Source organism: Astatotilapia calliptera, chromosome 18, assembly GCF_900246225.1.
Source record: "Astatotilapia calliptera chromosome 18, fAstCal1.2, whole genome shotgun sequence".
NCBI classification, from domain to species: domain Eukaryota; kingdom Metazoa; phylum Chordata; class Actinopteri; order Cichliformes; family Cichlidae; genus Astatotilapia; species Astatotilapia calliptera.
The window spans coordinates 16,215,549-16,239,903 of record NC_039319.1 but is presented as its reverse complement, the minus strand read 5'-3'; the positions used below and the strand labels follow the sequence as shown (position 1 = coordinate 16,239,903).

General features: G+C 40.1%; 1 protein-coding gene across 10 annotated transcripts in view; it reads right to left on the bottom strand.

Annotated features, from left to right (window-relative positions):
* The window catches only part of cacna1eb (calcium channel, voltage-dependent, R type, alpha 1E subunit b), a 73,890-nt gene that overhangs the window by 37,527 nt on the left and 12,008 nt on the right, over positions 1–24,355 (bottom strand). For all 10 annotated transcript variants that reach the window (XM_026148588.1, XM_026148589.1, XM_026148595.1 and 7 more), the window contains 2 exons: positions 20,469–20,574; positions 18,788–18,927 (listed from right to left, as the gene is read on the bottom strand). In XM_026148588.1, the coding sequence (XP_026004373.1) occupies positions 18,788–18,927; positions 20,469–20,574 (246 nt within the window). The remainder of the gene's footprint in view (positions 1–18,787; positions 18,928–20,468; positions 20,575–24,355) is intronic.

The following is a 24,355-nucleotide window of genomic DNA, read 5'->3' as shown; positions in this document are numbered from 1 at the left end:
ACAGACTATACAACAGGGACATATAAAAAACATCCATTAGCAGCTAAATCTGGTACAAAACTTCTTTCCTTTCTTGAGATTAATGTTATTTTCCTGTGACGTCTGAAAAATGAAGCGCAAAAATAGATAAAAAGGCACAAACGGATGCATCTGAAGGACACTTTTGGAAATGACTCATTCGAAATATTAAATATGATCTGCTGTCATCCCCACAGCTGTAAGGCCTGTGAGTGGTACAGCATTTCCATTCGGTGTAGCACACTTGCATGGCGAGAGACAAAGAATGCACAGCCACATACACCTGGCAGGCATCTCTACTCACATCTGCCCACGCACACATTGATGTCCCTCCACCTACACACAAACACTGAAAAACAGCATCGGGAGCAGGCGACAGGCAAGCTCTCTCCAGAAAAATCACATCTGCATGTTTCTTACCGGAACGGCAAAAGCAGATTATTTTGTTATTTTTAATTATAATAGTAGCAATCGCACAGCTAAAGCTACAAAACTGCACCGATAATAGCGGCATAAAAATTCATTTCCACGTCAATTAAACCGTTAATGCTCTTACTGACAAGCGGGTCAGCGTCTTCTGCTAATTTGCTCGCTAATATTTTAACAGACTTGTGAAAAACATCTTAATTATTTTTCCCTGATTTGTCCACCTCTCTCTCTTTGTTTCCACACACACAGAAGACACAAATATACAAACTTACAAAATCTTTGGACAATGCTGAGGAGTGTGGGGGAGGGTGTGTGTGTGTGTGCGTGTGTGTGTGTAAGCAGGGGGTAGAAAGCACATGGCAGAAACTCAAGTGTAAACCCACGCAGAATCTCTCCTGAAAGCAGTGGGAGGGAGAGAGGCCAAGTGAGTGAGTGAATGAGTGAGGCCATGTGCACACTAATGTGGATGAATCTGGAAAAAAACGCTTTATAAGTGCTGAAAGCTCACCGTCTATAACACCACGTTCAGAACCTTTCTAACTGTCCGCACTGAAGGCTGTGCACAACGATGGATGCTGTTCCCATCCATCTGCAAACTAAAACATATTCAAAGAATTTACAGCGCAGTGAAAAAGAATTTGCCACCTTCATGATTTGAGTTGTTTTTTTCTTTGGGGTTTTTTCTCTCTTTTTTGCATATTTGTGACACAGATGTTTCAGATCATCAAAGAACATTTTGTAAATATTGCAAATACAAAAGGCAGTTTTTAAATGATGACTTAATTTATTGGGGGAAACAAAGCTGTGCGGAAAAGGTAATCATGAATCAACTGTGGTTAACCACATTGCCTGGAGTTCAGTTTCACTAGCTACACTGATGCCTGATTACTGCCAAATCCGCTGAATCAAGAAATCACCAAAAAGAACCTGTCTGACAATATGAAGTAGGTTTAAAGATCTCAAAATCATGCCACAGTCTAAATAAACAACTGAGAAGTAAAATCATTGATATCTATCCATCTATGAGGGTTACAGAGGCTTTGGGACTTCATGAACCACAGTGAGAGCCTTTAACCACAAATGGAGAAAGCTTAGAACAGTGGTTAGCCCTCCCAGCAGTGACCAAAATTACTCCAAGAGTAATCAACAACTCATTCAGGAGGTCACAAAAGAATCCTGAACATAATCAAACAACAGCATCAAAGTAACTGTCAGTTAAGGTCACAGTTCATGATTCAACAATAAGAAAAAGACTGGGCAAAAATGTCACTTCAAAGGAGAAAACCACTGCTGACCAAGAAGAACACAAAGCCTTGCCAAAAAACAAAAACAACTTTGGGGGAAATATTTTGTGGACTGCTGAAGCAACAGTTGAACTTTATGGAAGCTTTAAGTCTCGTTAAATCCTGTGTGAAGCTAGCACGGCATCACACCAGCAGTCAAACATGAAGGTCGCTGTGTGATTTTCTGGGGCTGCTTTGTTGGACCATGAATTCTGCGCTTTACCAGAAAATCCTGAAGGAGGATGTCCGGCCATCAGTCATGAAGCTCCGAGTCAACATCCAGACCTAAATCCAACTGAGATGCTTTGGCATGAGCTTAAACAAGTTCATGCTCAAACCCTCCAATTATCAACAATGAAGTAAAACAATTCTGCAAAAAAGAGTGGGCCAAAATTTCTTCACAGCAATGTCAAACACTCATTACCACTTATCACAAACACTGGATAGTTCTGGCTGCCAAGGGTGGCACAACCAGTTATTAGGTTTAGGGAGAAGTTACTTTGGATAGCTTTGTTTCCATTATGAAATCATCATTTAGAAACTGCATGTTGTATTTACTTGGGCTATCATTGTCTAAAACTAAAATTGTTTGTCGATCTGAAACATGAAAGTCACAAATCTGCAAAAAAAACAAACACCAAACATAAACAAAACCACTCAGGAAGAGGATTTTTTGTAGATGCACCTGTGGCATCAATTTTAAACTCCGTCATTCTTGAGTTATTCATATTATTTGCGACCACAAACTTTCCCCTCCCACCCTGCGGGGTGACGACAATACCCCCATCAGCCTTTAACGGCCAAGGGTTATAAAAACTAAGATTCTTCTTTGAGCAGGAAGTCGCCAACTGGTTGCATAGTTTTATATTTGTTTTAAATTGAATGTGCTCATATTTGAAACAATGGGTTTATTTTTACAGCAAAAGTATATATTTACAAAATTATATAATACTATTGAACAGATGTTAAGTAACAGGTGCATAAAAGCCAAAATGTAAAATGATATTGAATGAGCTGATGTGCTTTTATGCAATTAAGGAATCAGAATTCTGGGTGGTGCAGCGCTTTAGACTGTGCTCTCAGAGCAAGCAGGTCCTGGGTTCAAATCCACTGGCTGTGTGGACTTTGCATGTCCTCTCAGCGTCATGCATGTTGACATGACTGTCAGAGTCTTAGATCTGTGATGTATCCACAGTGTATCCCACCTTACCCTATAATAGCTGGAACCAGAATTCCTTCAAATTATGGAAATGATCTGGAGGCTGGAGCAAGCTTATTTTGTTAAAGGTGTAAAAATGCTGTTGAGATCGACACGCACACTCATAACATCCAAGTTCCCCCTTTAAAAACAACAAGAAACAGAGGAGAGTTTTGGTCAGCCTCTCTGGACATTAACTACAAATATGAATATACTATATATTATTATAACAGCAGCAATATGACAGTTTTGTCACCAAGTTGCTACAACGTTAATGAATTTGAAAGCCACTGAAATATAATTCTCCAAGCTGATGCAACTGAAACATTAAGTGTTGACGTAAGTCAGCCTACAAAAGCCCACAGAACTAGTTTGCCTCAAGGTTTTCTGCCAGGCTCTATATTATCTGTTTAAAGAGGAAAACTCTGTTTTGCTAACAGAAACCAAGCACTCGGAGCTTAAATTTAACCAAACTGCAGGTAAAAATTGAAACTATGATATTTAGAAAGCCCTGGAGGCAAACCGCTCCCACTACCCATCTAAAATTTATAATGCAATTTTATAGCACATTATGTTTTAAATGCATAATGAGGTTTTCAACTGACTGACAAAAAGAAGCTCACAATATATATTTATAGCTAAATATTAACAAAACTAACAATAAAAAACTACATTTCCTTCGAAATTTTTAGCATTTTTACAAGATAAGACTTTATTGATCCCACGGTAGGGAAATTTGTGCGTTACCACAGCTCAGGTACAGATAGCAGAAGATTAAAAAGAGTATACCAGAATATAAAGTCAAAAAATACAAAATAAATAAGATAATACAATATATACAATGATAGCTGAGGTTCTCAGTACACAAACAAAGATGGTAAACATGATACCTGCTTATCATCAGCACTGTGGCACCATCACTGTGGTCGTGCCATCACAAGGACATTAACAGATCCACTAAGACAATTTAAAATGACTGAACTAATCTGGACAAAACACTCTGAATACGTTTAACTTGGGAGAAAATAAACAGAAATTGCAGTTCGAATTCCTGTGTGTCATCTAAACGGCAAACAGAAGAAATGGACTGAAATAGCATTGGTGGCTTGGCACTTGTGTGATCATTAGAGGCTATATAGCACATAATTACAGGTGTGTCACACTACTGCATACACTAAATTGTATAGAAGCCTGACATCGTGTAATGCTTTCTAAATTGTCTGAAGCATTATTGAGACTTATAGAAACAACGCAGAGGCAGCAGAGGTGGGATTTTAAATTCAATTAAACTAAATACCAAAAACAACAACTAATAGATACAAAAAGCATCTATTTCCTTTCCATTAACGTGTGGCGCTAACGAGGATACTAAACAATCGCTATTACAGGGCGTAGTTATTAGTGTTAATTGGATTTTATAGCGAGCATGTTCATACTAAGCAAGTGAGTGTGTCAGACAAAGAGATGACACAGCGAGAGACACTGAGACGGAGCGGGAGAACAGAAGTGGGAGTCTGTGGAAATAGCCTTCAAACCAAACAGAGTGAACAAAGGCAGGCAGGGGTGCAGAACCTTCAAGGCTGCGTTTCGAGCACAGCGATTCAGGCTCTCTCGAAATTAAAGCAAATATTCAATCTGCTGTGGTAGCTCGTGAATCATCCCTGCACATTCATAGGGGGTCATTTTCGTATGTTTGGTTTAGAAAATATTTGTTAGAAGTAGAATTTCCCAAAACAATCATAACTCATGCAACCCACCACTGTTTAGTATGCAGCTTTCAGTGTCATGGCTTTAAATACACCTTTCTAACTGTTTGTTAACACAAGTAACTAATCAGCCAATCACATAGCAGAAAATGAATGAATGTAGGTATGTAGATGTGGTCAAGAAAACCACGAACTGAGCATCAGAATGGAGAAAAGGTGATTTTAGAGACTCTGAACTTGGCATGTGTTGGGTCTAAACTCAGACCCCGCTGTATCCAGGACTTATTCCCATGAAAGAAAAACAAGGCAACGGTGTTCGATCGATTTCTTGCGCAAGGGAGGCCTCGTCTGTGTCCAGCACGACAAAGAACCCCAAATGGTGGCCTCCTCTCGCTGCCTTTTATTGACAAACTTCAAACAATAGTTTACAAAACACCTCCCCCTGCAACCCCGTTTGGTTACATAGACAAGGACTGTATGTAAATGTATACACTGGGTGTGTGTGTGTTATGTGAGAGTGTGTGTGTGTGTGTGTGTGTGTGTGTGTGTGTGTGTGTGTGTGTGTGTGTGTGTGTGTGTGTGTGTGTGTGTGTGTGAGAGAGACCTCCTGCTGACCAAAGGGTCGTAAACCCAGGAAGCTTACATCAAAAGAAACAGATCTTTCAGATAGGATGTATCTACAATAAAACCTCCCCCAGCACAGAGTGGCTGGAGAGGTGGTCAGGATCAAAGAGATGGCTTTGATCCTACTGCTTAAACTAAGACTATACAAATTTAAGAAACACAATGGCAACATTCAACAATTAGACTTAACAGCATGGTTGGTACCAGACAAGCTGGTCTGACTGTTTAAGAAACTGATCATCTGCAGGGATTTTCCCACATGGCCGTCTCTGGGATTTACAGACAATGATGAGACAAAGAAAAATCCAGTGAGCAGCAGTTCTCTAGGCAAATGTCTTGTTGTTGCTAGACATCAGAGGAGAATGGCCAGACTGCTTTTAGCTGATAGCGACACAACAATGACCCAAATAATCACTTATGACAACCAAGGTAAGCAGAAGACCATCTCTGAATGCAGCAGAAGACCACACTGAGTGCCACTCTTGCCACCTAAGAACAGAAAACTGAGGCTGCAGTTTATACCAGCTCACCAACATTGGGCAGCAGAAGATCAGAAATACACTGCCTGGTCTGCAGAGTCTTGATTTCTGCTGTGCCATTCGTATGGTGGGGTCAGGGCTATCCTGCTTTGAATCAAAGGTTGCTGATGGTGTAATGGTGTGGAGGATAATTTCTTGGCACACTTTGGGCCCCTTAGAACTAACTGAGCATCGTTCAACCACCACAGCTGACCTGTGTATTGTTGCTGACCACTTCCATTCCTTTATGACCACAGGGTACCCATCCTCTAATGGTCACATGTCATGTCACAAAGCTCAGATAATCTTAGACTGGCTTCTTCAACATGCCAGTTAGTTCACTGTACTCAAATAACCCCCACAGTAGCCAGATCTCAATCCAACAGATAACATTTGGGTTGTGGTGGAACAGGAGATTCATATTATAGAGGTGCGGCCAACAAATCTGCAGCAGCTGTGAATACTGAGGAATATCCAAGGAATGTTTTCACCGCCTTGATGAATCTGTGGCACGAAGTTGTACTGAAGGAGGTCCATCCCAGTACTAGAAGGATGTACCTAATGAAATGTCTTGAGGGTGCATACAATTGGTTTTTTATCTTTGGATCAACTCAAAATTCTTTTTAAAAAAACCCCAAAAAAACTACATCTTTGCAACTCTGTCAGGAGCCGGTCGTGTCCGGTTCCTGACAAAGATAAAGGAGACATAGCAAAGATCAACCCCAACTCTAACTTTTACAATAAAAAAAACAGGCTTTAAATCACCTTTTAGTATTCTTCTTTTTAATAAATAATGATAATTTCTTAAAGTTTCCATTTTTTTTTTGAGTGTCCTTGGTAGGGCTGCACGATTAATCGTTAGAAAATCGCGATCTCGATTCATACTTATGTGCGATCTCATTTCCAAATGACAACGATTTAAAAAAAAAGAAAAAAAAAAAAGACGACGATTGTACCGCATTTTGATCCGGGACGTACTCTGCATGAAAACAAGCGCTCACTCTTCCTGCTCAACAAATGACAAGGGCGGAGCCTTATACCACGTGATACAGAAGCTGTGCCATGTGATGCTAAAATTAGCAGGGAAAAAACAACGGAGAGCACGTCAGGGATGACGAGAAAGTGACAGGAGAAAATCCGTCCCGGTCAACCACCCAAACATCAATAACAGGAACCTTATACAGCGCTTCCCTATACACGTCGAACTCCCGCAGGCACAAAGAAATTACGGAGGCTATCACTTATCACCTGACCAAAGATATGGCTCCCATCAACACTGTGCAAAACGAGGGATTTAGGAAAATGATCAACACCCTAGACAAACGCTACACAGTGCCGTCCCGCAACTATTTTTCTATTGTTGCACTACCTGCTCTATACACGCAGTGTCGAGCAACGGTGGAGACGGAATTTCAAGCAGTACAACATGTTGCAGCAACAACAAAACGTGAGACATTTGTTGTTTTTATGTTTATTTATTGTTTTTATGTTCAGTCTCAACTGTTACGAAGTTGATGTGCAGTTAATAAGTGCAATAAATATTTATACTGGAAAAGAAAATCGTGAGAGAATCGTGATCTCAATTCTAAGCCAAAAAATCGTGATTCTCATTTTATGCAAAATCGTGCAGCCCTAGTCCTTGGTTGAATTGTTTCAAACATCAATAATTTGCCCTGTTTATACAGCAGAAAATTCCCATCTGAATTAATGAAATGGAAAAATATCATCAATGTAGCAAAGCTATCAGTGATGTAATAAGATAATAAAAGAGGTGGAATAGCTGCACACATGCACTCTAAAGACCTGACTCTGTGACAGTATAAAAAGCGGGCTTGTGTTCACACCGAGAGGCTAATCTCTTCCTCAGAGGCTCTTTAAGTGAAGCACCGTTGCACAGTATTGTACCACACTGGCTCTGGAGAGGCTGAATTCATTACATGCACAGAATGCAGCCTCTCCCACACACCTCCACCTACACGAAGAACACCACCAAAAACTACAGTAATCAGCAGCATCACGTTGCTTACCAGTTCGGCACAGCTCCGCAGATGGCAATGTGCAGCTGAATCAACATTAACATAATGCATCAGCAAATTAATGGCTTTGAATTAAATCTGGGGAAACATAAACTATGTGTCTAATGGCAGCGTTAATACTCTTCTGCTGAAATGGGATGATTACATAAAGTGTACTCATAATTAGTCATAGAATAAATGGTTGAGTATATGTTTTCCCAATGAAAACCCACCTGGGACCGTAAGCTATTGTTTATTTGATTCAATTATCAGTGAAATTAGAGGCTGAGACCACTGCAGCAGCTCTTTTACACCGCGTGATGCTGTCAGGGATCTTGGACGCTCATAATTCCTGAATTATTTCTTGGAGCCAATGACAGCAAGCGCCCGATTTGAAATTTACCCCAAAGTTTCGAAGGTAGATTTCACCAAACCTTTAACACAGACACACACACAACCGACATTACCAAGCAAGCAAATCGGCACCAGATCTCCAGGACTAGACTGTCATTGGTACGTCTACTACTTGTAAGTTTACCCCCTAATCCCTCAGCTACTGTTCGATACTGTACTTGAAAAGCTACCATCAGATTTGGTCAGAAGGATAACAGACGATAAGTCTCCTTTTCCTCGTCACCAGCCCAGAGTGAGATTTGACAAAACGTCACCAAATGTTAACAATCATGTTTCTGCCTAATCAAATCTGTGCTTTAGAGAGTGGATATCACCCTTATAACAGTGAGTGAATAAACCGAAGCTGCTCGAAAAAACCTCTCAAACACAACTCTAGAGAACAACAAATGCCCCATCTAGTCATTGTAGCACCAGGAGGCCCCTTCAGTGAATGAGCCACGATTTGAAACTTTTGCAAAAATGCACCGATTGCCTTTTTTAAACATTAAGATAGTAAAAACAGTATACTCTCTGTCAGCTCTAAGATTTTAGATAATATGATGTAATAAAACTATCCCTGAATAATGTAAATAGAACCTGAGGTGAAGAACAACATGTGAACAACATAGTGTGTGAAAAGTACCCCCCCATGATTCAGTAGTTTGTAGAACCACATTCTGCTTGAAGTGTGACTTTATAGGTCTCCCACATGGCTGTGGAGGCATTTTGCTTCAGCTCATTGAGGTTTGTAGCTATTTGTTCATGTGCAGCTCTGTTAAAGTTGCACCACTGCGTTTCACTCAGATTGAGGTCTGGGCTGGCTCCTTCAGCTGTTCTGTTGTAGATTTGCTGCTGTGTTTGGGATCATTGTCCTGTTGTGTGATCTTATTTGGTCAAGCTTTAGCCGTCAGACACATCTGACTTTAGAATACTTTGTATACAGAAGAGTTCATGGTCGACTCAGTGAAGATGCCCAGACCCTGTGACTGCAAAACAACCCCAAATCATCATCACTCCCCACCGTGCCTCGCAGTTGCTATGAGGTGTTTGTGATGATGTGCTATGTTTGGTTTTCATAAATATGATGAAGTACATTATGGTCACACATCTCTATTTTACCAGGACAGTACTGCTGTATCATTATGAAATGTTCTTCAAAACCTCATTAATTTGATGTTAGATGTGTGAATTTTATTCCAGTACTTCTCGTAATGTCACTTTGCAATGAGCATCCTTTGGTGTAAATTTCTAGAAACAGCTCACACCAGCCTAACCCATTTTAACCCTTACCTCCAGATTATTATTTCACCTTTGTGGCCCTTTCCTGTAAATCAAATAATAAATAAATCAAATAATAGCAAATGGGTTTTTGAGCTTCTTATAAAATCTAAATCTTTTAGCTCCACGAATCACTGCGCTCACTGTGCTTGATGAGAGTTGAGCAGCGATAGTGTGCAGAAAATGGTTGATGGGGGAGAGACGCTAAATGTATGTATGACTTGTCTCACTCCCGTGTGTCTGTCTCTGTGCCAGATGGCATAATGAATCACTCCCAACTCCCACCCAGCTGTATTATTCATCCTGTCTAAAGAGCAACAATTTTAGCAAAGTGTCACACTCGCAGAGGTATGAGTGCAGGCACAGCTGGGATCAATATCATTATGACTGACGAGGGAGTTGTCAGAACTAATCTACCAACAGGAGGGCAACAGGTTCACTGGCAACAATTTGTACCTGTGACCTCAGAAATAGAGTAATAAGCACACACATGCACACACACACACGCCTAACTCATCTGAGAGTCATTTCACTGCTAATCAAAGCATCGCGTCCACCTGTGCCAATCTGTTTGCTGCAGGATATAATTGACCATTTTAGGAATCCCAGTGATTTAAATTGGATTGTGGGTAAGTTATTCTAGCTGTTGTCCTTTTTTTGCTACACACTCTTTGCTCAGATTAGGGATTTTAATTGAGCTCAGTGTCCCAGCAGATTTGCTTCTAGCAATGCATTAATATGAAATGAAATGAATGCCGCCAGCGCTGGCCCAGTGGCCTCGATTATATTCCCAGTGGGCCTCTATGACACATGTGTGTTTTCTTTTAAGTCTGACTTACTTGTGCTGTGGCACCAGAGCCAGAGCGTCGGAGTGTGTGCGAGTGAGGGGGGCGGCATATGTACCATCAGAAAATGTGTCAGATAGGTGGCAGGAAACCAGGTCGTCCGTTACCAATTCCAGCCACAACTGGATTTGGTAACACAGAAGATCTGTTAGCTGCACAAAGTACACTGACAACTTTGAACACACTGTAAGTGACATGATTTGAAAGCTTAACATCAATCAGGAAGTTCTCAAAAACTACCCAAAATGCCACATTCTTAAAAGTAACTCGACATGTCCAATCAGTGATTGCACAGGTGAGATCATACAGAAACTCTTAACCAGACATCACTCCTCAGTCTGTTGTTGTTGCTCTTTAACAGTGTCGGGGGAGGAATGCAGATCCTCTTTAAAACTCAGCTAAATTTGCTAAACGCATCACAAGGAAACGTCTCGTTCTGCACAAGAACCCCTGTGATTGGTTTCTGATTATTTTATTGCACGTGCTGGTCGAGGTTGAGCTGGCATTTTCCAACCCAGCAGTCGGTGGCATCACACAATACGGCTTCACGGTTATAAGCCCATTAATGGGAGAACAACAAGCAGAAAAAACCCCCCAAAACAACAAAGTTCTGTGAATTGCAGTCTAGTGGAGTAGAAGAATGAGTGCTAATAAATAGCATAAAATGAAAGTGAAATACAACTATCTTCAAAATTGTACAGTACTTAAGTAAATGAGAACTCCACTGACTCAGCATTGTGCTTCTATAATTTAGTCTGACTCACTTTACCCACAATGCTGCTGAGAGCCCGCAGTTCAGCCGGAGATTCTGGTGTGTTGTGCCAACCGTGCCTAACGTCAGTCAAAAGTCTGGCAACATCGCTTCTTGTCATTCCACTCCCTCTGATTTTATTTTATTTTTCAAACATTCAACAGGTTATGCAGCTCATTCTGGAGAGACAAGTTTTTCCCACGTATACGTTAGTTCTCTCTAAGGGGGAAACCAGACACCATGCAACACCAGGGACTTGTAGCGATGACTAGCAATAAAATTGCTCGTCCTCAACTTTGAACTGACACCATTTAACCAGTAGATACAGAGGATATTTCTGGTTAACACATAATGAGAAGGGAAAGACACAAGAAGTTTACCTACACAATCACAGCCAGGACTGTTTGCTACTGTCCATCTGACAGATACAAAGCAACAGGCGAAACACTAATCCCTGCAAACTACACTTTAGAACACTATGAAATAAATCCTTTAACCCCGACAATATCCTTTGTATGGTCACATTCATGCAGTGCTCAGACCTGGTATGAAACAACAGTACAGTGAAGCTCAGTGAATTACAAAAACTGGCAAAAACCTTCCCTACATACATGTAATGTCACTTTTTGTTTTGAAATCATCTATTACACATAATATATATAATTTGTAATGATTTCAGTGTCATAGAAATAATTCCAATGAGCATTATAGATACTGATAATCCTGGTACCCCAGGCAGTTTCTATAGTAGGTTTCATCCAGATTGATTAATTATGGTAAATGGCCTGTATTTGTATAGCGCTTTTCTAGTCCCTAAGGACCCCAAAGCGCTTTACACAACCAGTCATCCACCCATTCACACACACAATCACACACTCTGGTGTGTTATAGTTATATAATTATCACTGTATAAAATAAAAGTAGGTTCTGGAAATACTTTTTACATATTTCATACTTTACAGTAAAAGGGGACTCTATCAGCTCCATATTTTTATTCTTGGATTCTATTAAAGTTGCTTTGTGCGATTGACTGGGTGATGGGTAGTCCCTGTGTTCATCCACTGTCAGAAAACTGTCTGTTTAAACCAACTTTCTTCTGAGTGGTTGCCCCACACAAACAGAAGGTTTGAACAGCAGGTTGGGGTTCACAGTCAAAACTGTGTACATGAGATGACCATATTAGAAATATCTCCTCTCAGTGACATCATACAGAGCCAAGATTAGAAAAAAAAAACTTACTGAACAAGATATTTAAAGCACTCTGAAGTCATAGGGATTTCTTAACTACAATACTTGAAACTTTGGCCATGTTTATATGAACATCCACGGCTTTAACAGTATATCTTTGACAGAAAATAAGGAAAAGTACAACAGGTTAAAGATGAATCACCAATTGTTTTTCAGAGCTCTCTGTGTTTAAGACACATCTTTTCAGATTTAAACAATAATTCTGTGATATTAGGTACAGAACAGGCTGACTATAGTTGGGTTTGGTAGTGATAACCTCTCTGAACAGTACACAAACTCCACTGGAGCTTCAAGTGATAACCTACAAAATAAAATAAAATGCAGCTGTGGTCACCCTTTTCTGCTGCAACGATAACTGGTAAATACTGAAGAGACGTGTGAAGAGACAACAGAGACGTGAATTGTGCTGCTGGTATGGTTTCTGTAGCTGTTTGAAGGTTCTGAATTTGTGAAACCTGCTTGGCAGCTACATAATTACATCCTTTTTAGACTTCGTCCAAGCATGTTTAGCTCAGTGCTATAAGTTAGTGCTTTAAGGTTTAAGTTCTAGACTATCCTGCATGCCTGTGATGTCCTATAACAGATAATCCCTGGTTCTGCCATACTCCACTAACAGAAAAATATGTTTTTAGCTCCTGAGTCAGATAGCGCTTTGTTTCTTTTAGCCAGACAGTCTCTTAATGAAAAAGTTAAAGCATACAGGGAGTGCAGAATTATTAGGCAAGTTGTATTTTTGAGGAATAATGTTATTCTTGAACAACAACCATGTTCTCAATGAACCCAAAAAACTCATTAATATCAAAGCTGAATGTTTTTGGAAGTAGTTTTTAGTTTGTTTTTAGTTTTAGCTATTTTAGGGGGATATCTGTGTGTGCAGGTGACTATTACTGTGCATAATTATTAGGCAACTTAACAAAAAACAAATATATACCCATTTCAATTATTTATTTTTACCAGTGAAACCAATATAACATCTCCACATTCACAAATATACATTTCTGACATTCAAAAACAAAACAAAAACAAATCAGCGACCAATATAGCCACCTTTCTTTGCAAGGACACTCAAAAGCCTGCCATCCATGGATTCTGTCAGTGTTTTGATCTGTTCACCATCAACATTGCGTGCAGCAGCAACCACAGCCTCCCAGACACTGTTCAGAGAGGTGTACTGTTTTCCCTCCTTGTAAATCTCACATTTGATGATGGACCACAGGTTCTCGATGGGGTTCAGATCAGGTGAACAAGGTGGCCATGTCATTAGTTTTTCTTCTTTTATACCCTTTCTTGCCAGCCACGCTGTGGAGTACTTGGACGCGTGTGATGGAGCATTGTCCTGCATGAAAATCATGTTTTTCTTGAAGGATGCAGACTTCTTCCTGTACCACTGCTTGAATAAGGCCCTCTCTGCCCTTTACCAATCCAGCCACGGGCCCATCCATCTGGCCCATCAAGACTCGCTCTCATTTCATCAGTCCATAAAACCTTAGAAAAACCAGTCTTGAGATATTTCTTGGCCCAGTCTTGACGTTTCAGCTTGTGTGTCTTGTTCAGTGGTGGTCGTCTTTCAGCCTTTCTTACCTTGGCCATGTCTCTGAGTATTGCACACCTTGTGCTTTTGTGCACTCCAGTGATGTTGCAGCTCTGAAATATGGCCAAACTGGTGGCAAGTGGCATCTTGGCAGCTGCACGCTTGACTTTTCTCAGTTCATGGGCAGTTATTTTGCACCTTGGTTTTTCCACACGCTTCTTGCGACCCTGTTGACTATTTTGAATGAAACGCTTGATTGTTCGATGATCACGCTTCAGAAGCTTTGCAATTTTTAGACTGCTGCATTCCTCTGCAAGATATCTCACTATTTTTGACTTTTCTGAGCCTGTCAAGTCCTTCTTTTGACCCATTTTGCCAAAGGAAAGGACGTTGCCTAATAATTATGCACACCTGATATAGGGTGTTGATGTCATTAGACCACACCCCTTCTCATTACAGAGATGCACATCACCTAATATGCTTAATTGGTAGTAGGCTTTCGAGCCTATACAGCTTGGAGTAAGACAACATGCATGAAGAGGATGATGTGGACAAAATACTCATTTGCCCAATAATTCTGCACTCCCTGTATAATTTGTTGCAAACTCTTACAGATGCCTAACGAGAGAATTTGAAAGCAATCAGTACCGCTCAGGATGAATTATTTAAACCGATTGAACGCTTTGACCTTGCAAATTCTGTGAAACTCAGTCAGCAACACAGCTGTTGAGCATTTATGCCGGCCTTAACTGGTCTGTAAACGTGATGCTGATGTCCCTTTTATGTAAGAGGCAGAGAGAGAGAAATAAGAAACACAGAGGAAAAAAAATATGTGGGTGTCAGATTGAAATGAGATGTCAACATGCCAACAGCAATCTTCCCTGAATGTAAAATAATGTACACTTAACCATAAACAGCATACCAGCAATAACAATGGGCAACTCCCGCATGATTAATTCACTAAAGCCAGTTTTATAGGGAACAAATTAAGACTCTTGGTGTTTTTCTACAGTCTGTCTTCTTTTTATCTTCCTTTTTCTACCGCTTGTTTTCTGTCTCCTTTCTTCTCCATCCATCCACTTCTTCTCTGCTTTTGCATAACATCTCCGGCGCTACATTCACATTTAATTCACAGAGGTCCTGGGGGCGAACCAAAGCAGGTTTTAGACACAACTGCCAATCCACTTATCCACCCACCTATTCCTGACTGCAGAGCCTGACTGTGCAGTGGAAACACACACTTTTCTTTGTGTTATGTTTTCCTGCGGATCTATGGAGTATAAAGATGTACGTGCTTAGGAAAAACAAATATATCAACAACAATCGAAGACCAGCCCAGCGGTCGACCATTCCTTACTGTATGTCACCCAGGCTTGCAGCACGGTGGGATTTAAAGCCTTTCAGCTTAAGGTATTAATAAATGTTGACATAAACAGAAACAACTACATGAAAGCGCCAACATAACTCGACAATAGGTGTCTGAAATCAATCTTCTGCTTCAGCAGCCAGCGCCTGTAACTAAAAATTTACTCTGTCACTAAAAGCTGTGATTTGTGATTAAAACCTAGTCAAACGTACACATAGAAACACACACAGAAAAAATTAGAAAATTTCCCAACCTGGTAGCGCCAAGCAAAATTTTAAAATGTAAAGTTATAGGTGGAAGAAGGGGATGGGGTGGCTAGATGCTATAAATACTATATTAGCATTGGTAAGCATTTAGCTAGTGAACTAGCTAAACTAACCATCATCAGGCACATAACCACAACTTCCATCCATCCATTCGCTTCCGCTTATCCTTTTCAGGGTCGCGGGGGGCGCTGGAGCCTATCCCAGTTGTCATAGGGCGAGAGGCGGGGTACATCCTGGACAGGTCGCCAGTCTGTCGCAGGGCTAACACACAGGGACAGACAACCATTCGCACTCACTTTCATTCACACATTCACACCTAGTGACAATTTGGATTATTCAATTAACCTATCCCCACAAGCTGCATGTCTTTGGACGGTGGGAGGAAGCCGGAGTACCCGGAGGGAACCCACGCAAACACGGGGAGAACATGCAAACTCCACACAGAAAGACCCCGGCCTGATGGTGGAATTGAACTCAGGACCTTCTTGCTGTGCGGCAACAGTGCTAACCACCGTGCCACCGTGCTGCCCCATAACCACAACTTCTGATCTTAAATCACTGTCAGTTAGCTAAACACAATACATGTTAATTGCAAACATGGCATTAGAGTACTTACTAAGGCATCGACTCCTGCACATTAAACCTAATTCCCGCTACAAGTCAGAGCTTTTGCTGCTCAGCGCTATTGCTAATGGCAAGGTAATATAATACCTTCTAAAGCTAGTGGAACAGGTAGTTAGCATGTACAGTATGTACAGTTAGGACTGTTAGACAATGTGAACGATAACAAAAGAATATTTTAGTCTCTGTTTAGATAACTCCTAGCTTAGCCTAGTAAGGAAAAGGGCTTTAGCTGGTGTAAATAACACATTTGTCAATATGCAATTGTAGATTGAAATGGCATTTATGTTGTGGTTTTTATTCTTAACAGGTGTCCACACAGGCAGTGGCGACCATAGACGATTCAGTTGCATTAAGCGACTTCAATCAACGATGGCTAAAGTAACAGCTGGCGATGTGGAAAGAGCAGCTCCCAAAGTTAGATTTTAAAGGTAAGCAAAAGAACCAATTAATTAATGATTAGTTTACAGTACAGTGGTAGTGTCCATTCGGGGAGGTATTTATTGTTCAACTACTAGTTCTCCAAAATCATAACTGCAAATTGTTCGACATGGAAGATGCTATGCGACAGTCAGAAGCTGATCTGCTGACAAGTGGTCCAGAGCAGGAAGGGAAAAACATACAGTGGCTGCACTTTTCATTTCTTTGAACACCTGGTATCCATTTAGCTCTTTGTTTGTTGTAACTTCTCCGCAGCTGCCTGATGTATCAACAATAACACAAGGAAAAGTAGCACACAGACAGATTGTACCACATATTTTTGACTTTGACCCCTGACAAAAGACGCTCACTGTGGTTAGACAGGCAAGTCCGAAGCTGCCCACAGGCTGCTAACGGACTAACAACATGCTACCCCCAGTGAACTATAATTTTTCCCACTGGATGTACCTGTGTGCCAATTTTTGTTGCTCACCTCCTGATCAAGTAGGAGGAGTTGGTTTATTATAGTAAGATTATAATCCTGATATCGAGAGGTCCTGAAATGTCCATATGTAACTAGGTGCTGGAGAAACACTCAAACTAGATCAATGAAATCACTTACTGGCAACTTCATTAATGTTATTATTTACATGAGTCCTTCATGGCAGACTTGAAAAATGATTGGTAAGTATCCAGACAGACAAACAGGAGAAGAAAAAAGACTGCAGGAAGCTTGAAAATGGAGTATGAATCCAAAGACTAAAGGGAAGTCCACCCCAAAAAAGATCTCCATAAAATGTTCTTATGCTGTGTTTTAATCGATCGAGCCGGTGTGCTGTAAACTTTGTGGTTTTATTTTCAATAGACTGATCAAATCAAGAAGTCTAAAGTAGTCATATCAGGCACCCCTGTTTCCAGATGTTAAAGCCATGTTACTTTATCTATTTTATAATGTTATGCGACTTACTCTTAATAGCACCAAATCACAACAACAGTCACCTCAAGGTGCTTTCTATTGTCAGACCCAACAATAATACAGAGAAAAACTCAACAATCAGACGACCTCCTACGAGCAAGCACTTGGCGACAGTGGGAAGGAAAAACTCCCTTTTAACAGGCAGATCTTAACTCACACTGACTTTCACTTCTTCAACTTCGATCGCATAAAACTTTCCAGTTAATCTTAAAAGAAATAGCAAAGAAATAGCCAAAAATCTCTGTTTTTTTCGTAGAAAGTAAAAGATAGAAGCCTTGTATATAAAAAAACTACCTTATCGTTAACCCCAAGTGGAATTAAATCAGGACAGGTGCAAACTAAACACGACAGTGCTGAAACAACTCCATCTGCAGTCTTTACGCCAATCAGCTGCAAGATTCAAAGCACTAACAGGTGAATAACACCGATCATTCAGCTATGAAGTGAAGGTTTTTTGGGGACGTCATCACAACCTTGCACATATTACCAAAACTGCACCAAGACAGCTCTTACAGCTCTCAGCACCTCCAAGCAGGACAGTGTTCCCCAGCATGGAAAACCTACTCAAGAAACCTGTTCTGACTCTATGAACATGACGAGGAGGATGACTTTGAACCAACCTTCAAAATCTTAGAATTTCAATCTGATCGCGCCTGTTTGGGATGCACCCAAATTATGTGTTGCCAGTGTGCTAGTGCCAGACACCAGCGGACACCCATAAGAGTCCAGTGTCTATGCCTCACAGATGGAAGTAGTTTTTTTTAGGGACGAGCCATATTAAGGTGGTCTTATTGTTACAGTTCATATACTGAATGTGAGTTTAATGTCATATTATGGGTTAAATGTTTTCAATTTCACGCTCCAATCGCAGCTGTACCATCAAAAATAATTCATTTGCTACCCCATGATTGGTCTCTTCTCAACAGCTGCAGCAGAAGAGTCTTGTGCGTGATGTAGTATTTTAAGCCAAGATGACAGAAAGAAAAACTAAAATACTGAAATCTGGTTACATTAACTACATAAACCTACGGGATTGTTAAATTCTGTTTTAACCATTTTCAAAAGAAGATGGGAACACAGGCAGAAACTTCGGCTGCTTCTCAAATTCCCTGCTTTGCTCAGATCTGATTGGCTCCCAGTCAGAGAGTTTATGGCGATGTTCAGAAGTGATATTTCTTCCTCCTCCAAAAACAGATTTCTCCAGTATGTTTGGCAAGTAATAACTTGACAATGTTTGAGACAAAGACTTCTCACTTTGTTGAAAATTCAGGTCGTCAAGGAGACCAACTGATGTTACTCACCCACTGAGCACGACTATGAAGTCCATGACGTTCCAGCCATTCCTTAGATAGGAGCCTTTATGGAAAACAAAACCAAGTGCCACCAGCTTGATCCCTGCCTCGAAGCAGAATATCCCAATAAAGTATGGCTCAGTCTTCTCCTGCGGGAATGACATGCATATATAGGTCAGCAGGGTCTTCAGAAAAGTCATTTTACACTTTCAAATAGACAAATATACAGACTGCACTTGCTTAGACAGACAGAAGAATGAACAATAAGATATTTAACAATGCTTTTTTTGTACCTCGTGCCTTAGAGTGAATGGAAACAATTGAAATTAAACTTCCTTGACTTAAGAAGAACGTGGGAGAGGGGAGTGAAGTGGGGGAAGTGTGTTTGGTGAAACCTTAATTACCATTTCCAAAAACTGTTTTCTTCCTCCGCCTCCTGCTCCTAAAGTAATAATCTCAGTGAGGAAGGTGTGGATGAAGTGGAAAAGCTCTACGGCTCACACTGCACAGTAAAACATCACCCACTTCTCAGAGATCCAATTATGTCTAAAGAATTTGATGTAAATGTCTAACATATTCTAATTCACTCAGTTATGTCACTTTAGCCACCCTGTAACTCCTCACTGCCTCCTTATTAAAATCTAATAATCTCAACTGGCAAATGGTTAATCTGCTTGCAGCTAATTGTGTGCTCTTAACTCAAAGGGATGTTCTTTTCATTGATATTATAAATCTTTACATCATTATTGAAACCTAAACATATTCTCATGGTGACAATCACTCAGCTTTGTTTCTTGTCACAGACTGTATATAAAAGATGGACACCTGAAAAGTAAAGTCAGTGTGGAAGTTCCTTATACTGGTATTTATTGCTACTGACCAGCAGGGGGCAGTAACTCTGGTTGCTAAAAAGAAATCTACAAGTGATTGGCCTTACATCTCATTTAATTTACTACATCACTTTTTTTTAACCTATATTATTAGATGTAGTGAACTCCATCGCTGTATTCATCCTTGCAAAATGTGGTCACCTGGTTAACTTGTAAGCTAAACTGGTGCTCCAGTTATTAACTTTTCTTACCTGGCAAAGGTAGTACAGCCACCATGTCCATGTTGATGACACAGTCATGCTAGCTGTTACTTCCATTTCAATAACATATCACTACATGGGCTCTGGGACTTCCAGATTATACAGAAACATGTTGGAAAATCTTGAAAAGATGAGACTTTATGGAAGAAAAATTGCAGTTTTTTTGTTTCAGATTTCAACTTCTTCTACTCCTATACCAGAGCCCATGTGGAGGTTTTGGCAATATAGTGACCCTTGTTATTCAGGAGATCACTGCAGCGACCTTAGCACCAGTCTACACAGTATAATCACAGCTAGCTGGCTACACAATCCATGTGGCAGTCCTAAACAAGGCCAACATAATTTAGAGCTTTAGAACATGGCTAACTTGTAATTTTGTTTTTTTCAGAGCTGCCCGTGTTTTTATGATGTATGGTGTCAAAACACCCAAACGGCAACAGCCAGAAATGTTCAGCTTAAGGCATAAAATGGGATTTTACAAGCTAGTGGGTGAGAGCATGATGGCTGTGTACATCTTTTATATACATTTTGTACATTTGTGTGTGTGTGTGTGTGTGTGTGTGTGTGTGTGTGTGTCGTGACAGCAGATTTTGTCCTCACCAGTCTCTTTGCCATGGGGGTCTTATCCTCTCCGGGGAGGTGCTGCTCCAAGGCCAGGACAACACAGTTAGCGGTGATGGTGGCCAGGATCATGTACTCAAATGGTGTAAAGGCCGCTAAGTTAAGGAAAGTTTTTTTCTGCACAGTGCAAGGACAAAGACGCCACATAAAAACAGATAAAGCTGATGACACAAGACAAGTTAAGTTCTCCTGGAGTTTACAGCTTGAATACACTGACGGCAATCACAGTTTTTCACACACGCAGCAATTATTGGAAACATCGTAGCGAATGTTTTAAAGGTTCAGTGGTTCAGTGGAAGGTAAAATAAATAAAATAAAAAAATCTAGACGGATGTATGAGGATGATTAAATGACAGATGAATAATGGCATGGTTCATATTCTCTGGTATTGGAAGCAATCTGTTAGAGAGATTGCGGTAACCATGGCAACCTGCTTTTAAAAGTGCTTTTCATGAAGAGAAAGCGATCAGGTTAGGGAGGGAATGAGAGCACTGTGAAGTCACCTTGGCCTGAGTGGTCTACTGCACAAACTACAGGCAGAAGTTCCCGCGGCTCCTTTCACTGCCAACAACAGCCGACGCCGCAGCGGACGACACAGCACGCGTTACACATTGTCTTTGTATGACAAACACGCGTGTTCAAACATCATCTGCTAGCACCTAAAGAAAGGTTGCTCCTCAGACTGCTCAGTTTTAGGCTAATTCAATTCATTGTGAGGTTTTAATGAGCGAGCTTTTCCAAATGAAGCCAGAAGCAATCCAACATTCATCTGCAATCAACAGAAAATGACTCAACATCAAGTTTGATAATCGCTTAATCATTTAGGACATTCTTCAAGAAAGTAGGTCACTCATGCTTCCTGCTTTTCTAAAGTTTGAATTTTCTGTTTTATTTGACTGCAAAGCAGTTTTGGACCGATGCGGACCCCTGTGAGGTTATCACGTTGAACTTCAGAGAGCAATCATTTTCTAAATGATCATTAACGTCAGCTCTGATAAGAGGTGATATGTATCTAATATGAAAATAATGTTACATTTAAGTCACTCTCATCCATTATGAATTTCACCTTTATACTTAGAGGATAAATGTACAAATAAATGATAATGGAAGGTACTGAAGGCTTAAATCCCGTGTTTGAAGGTGTTTTCAAACTGAACTTATTTAAAAGAAGTTAGCAGATCAACAGCAAAATAGAAATTATTTACACGTACAAGCAATGATGATTTGCTGTTTTTCTTTGTCTCTTGTGACATTAAATACTTTCTTTTTGAAGTCTTAGTTAGACAAAAAAAGAGTTATGAAATTTGTCATGAGATTTTTTTTAGAGTCAGACTAGACAAAAGTTGGCACATAATATGGTCGGTGTCATATTGTCCTATTTAATTCAATTTATATAGTGCCAAATCACAGCAACATTGGCCTCAGTGTGCTTTTTTATTGTAAGGTAAAGACCGTATAATAATACAACCTATGAGAGATACTTTGCTGCACATGTTGCAGCAAACATGCTTTGTAATAGATACTGTTTCAAAAATCCAGTATCAGTCAGCTTGATTTGTTATCCATAGAACTGATAAGTTAAAAATAAATAAGAAAAATCACAGATGTACCAACTGTAAAAACAGTGTGTAGTTGGCTCTAAAATATTAATATTAAACCATTTTTTCCTTCAAATCAGTGATTTTAAACTTAGTGGTTTAAATGCAGAATATTAACATAACTTAAACTAACACAACTTGACCTGAGCGGATCATTGCCAGTTTTCTTGCGAGTGAAACATCTGTCTGCACCTGTATACATGCATGGGCCCAAGGGTTGCACAATATGGACATGAGCAGTGGCATACGCTGCGTGTGACTGTATGCACCCCAACACTTGTGACTTTCAGTCTCTCAGAGTTCCCATGAGGTCGGAGCTCCTCATTATTAATTTTCCTGCCATGAGTGAAATGGGGTCACTGACTCACAAGGGAGCGCTGAGATGAGGACCTCTGGGACCCACACTGACTCACATTGACAAGTCCGCATTGTTGCCATTGAAAGTGGATGAAAATAGCTAAAGTGGGAAATACTTAATGGGCCCACTCTGTTGCTAACTGTTAACTGTTACCTGTTAAGTATTAGTTATTATGCAAGTTTTAGCCCAGTTACATGAATCACGCTCACTGCTTATAGCCAGAACATCACTCTGTCCAAGAAGCAGCTCTTCTGCATGTGTTGTATCAAATCAAATCCATGTCCAGGGAACTTAGAACAAGACTAACCCAATTCAAATTACTACACCGAATTTACCGCTGAGCACATAGATTATACAGGGATGTCAGACTAGGGTGGGCACATATGATTTGGAGTTGTCCTAAAACCCCAAATTTTTGGACTGAGGTCGGTTATTCCCTTTTCGCCAAGATTATTCGCCAAGATGATCATTCTGGGTAATCCATCACCCCTCATACAGGCTACTGAATAAAATGGAGAGATTTCACCTGAAGTGGGATCCATACCTTTTCAAAAATAAAATGATCAAATTAAAACTTAGAGTTAGATGGACACTGGGATCCTATCCTTAAGTCCCACATAGATAAACCACCACCGCCACCCTTTTTTTCCTCCTTTTCTCTCTTCTTTAGTTTGGTTCACATCTCCCCACTGCTCTACTGTCGTGCTGATGCTATTTCTGCCTCATGTGGTTTGTATTTACACTGGACTGGTGGTGTTTTTCCAATAAAAATTCAATAAAATATTAATTAATAATAAATCAAAATAAATCAAATCAACCATATAATAATAATAATAATAATAATAATAATAATAATAATAATAATGGTAAATAAATGGTAAATGGCCTGCATTTGTATAGCGCTTTTCTAGTCCCTAAGGACCCCAAAGCGCTTCACACTACATTCAGTCATTCACCCATTCACACACACATTCACACACATAATGATACGTAAAACTGAGCAACAACCAAATCAGTGTAGCACTCAAAGTAACAGTTATTCGAATAGCCTATTGCACTTCCTCTGCCGCAATTTCTACTGTCTAAAGCCCAAATGAGTTTACACAGCCAACAGCAGTCAACGCAAACATGCTTCATGTCCTTTGTGTCTACAAACACAAAGGACATGAATAATTTAATGAAATGACTTAAATGATGATGCAGTGATTGATTTCCTTCACTGAATACGAAGTAAGCAGGCAGTAAAAACATATTTGAAGCTAACTCTTTACACTGCAATCAATTATAACCAGGCAGTTCACAGCTTGTTTTGTCAAAGCTACATTAAAGGCATTTGACAATAATTAATGTGATGGATAACGGGACTAAAGAGAGTGTCAGGAGTCTGCTAGAAGATCTTAATGTTGCATGCAAGTAAATGGAAACAAATGGCTGTCTGCAAGGCAGAATGATGTATTTATAATCTACAGGATATAATGCAAGCAAAACATGTCAGCAGTCGTGATTTGTCCCTCCGTGAGATAAAGATTGTAATATTGAAAAAAACAGCTGGCACTGATTTTTATGTACTAAATCATTTTCTTTAGATCAATTAAATCGATTGATTACTGTAGTTATAAAGACTAATTAACATGCAGGAGGCTGGGATGGTGCAGCTTATTTAACCTGATTATTTTTTTACCTACAAATGTCCCAGTCATTGATAATTTTGCACAAATTCTAATATTCTGGTATACATTTGCAGCAGCATACACTCTATCAGTGCACCGCCAATCAGTGTAGCTCGTTCCTGTAGATTTTGAACCTCAAATCTCGAAACTTTATTCACTCTGTCAACACTAATGACAGTGATGCTCTCACAGCCCACGATCCACGGCAGTACTACTGGCCAGCTCTCTCCCACATACCTC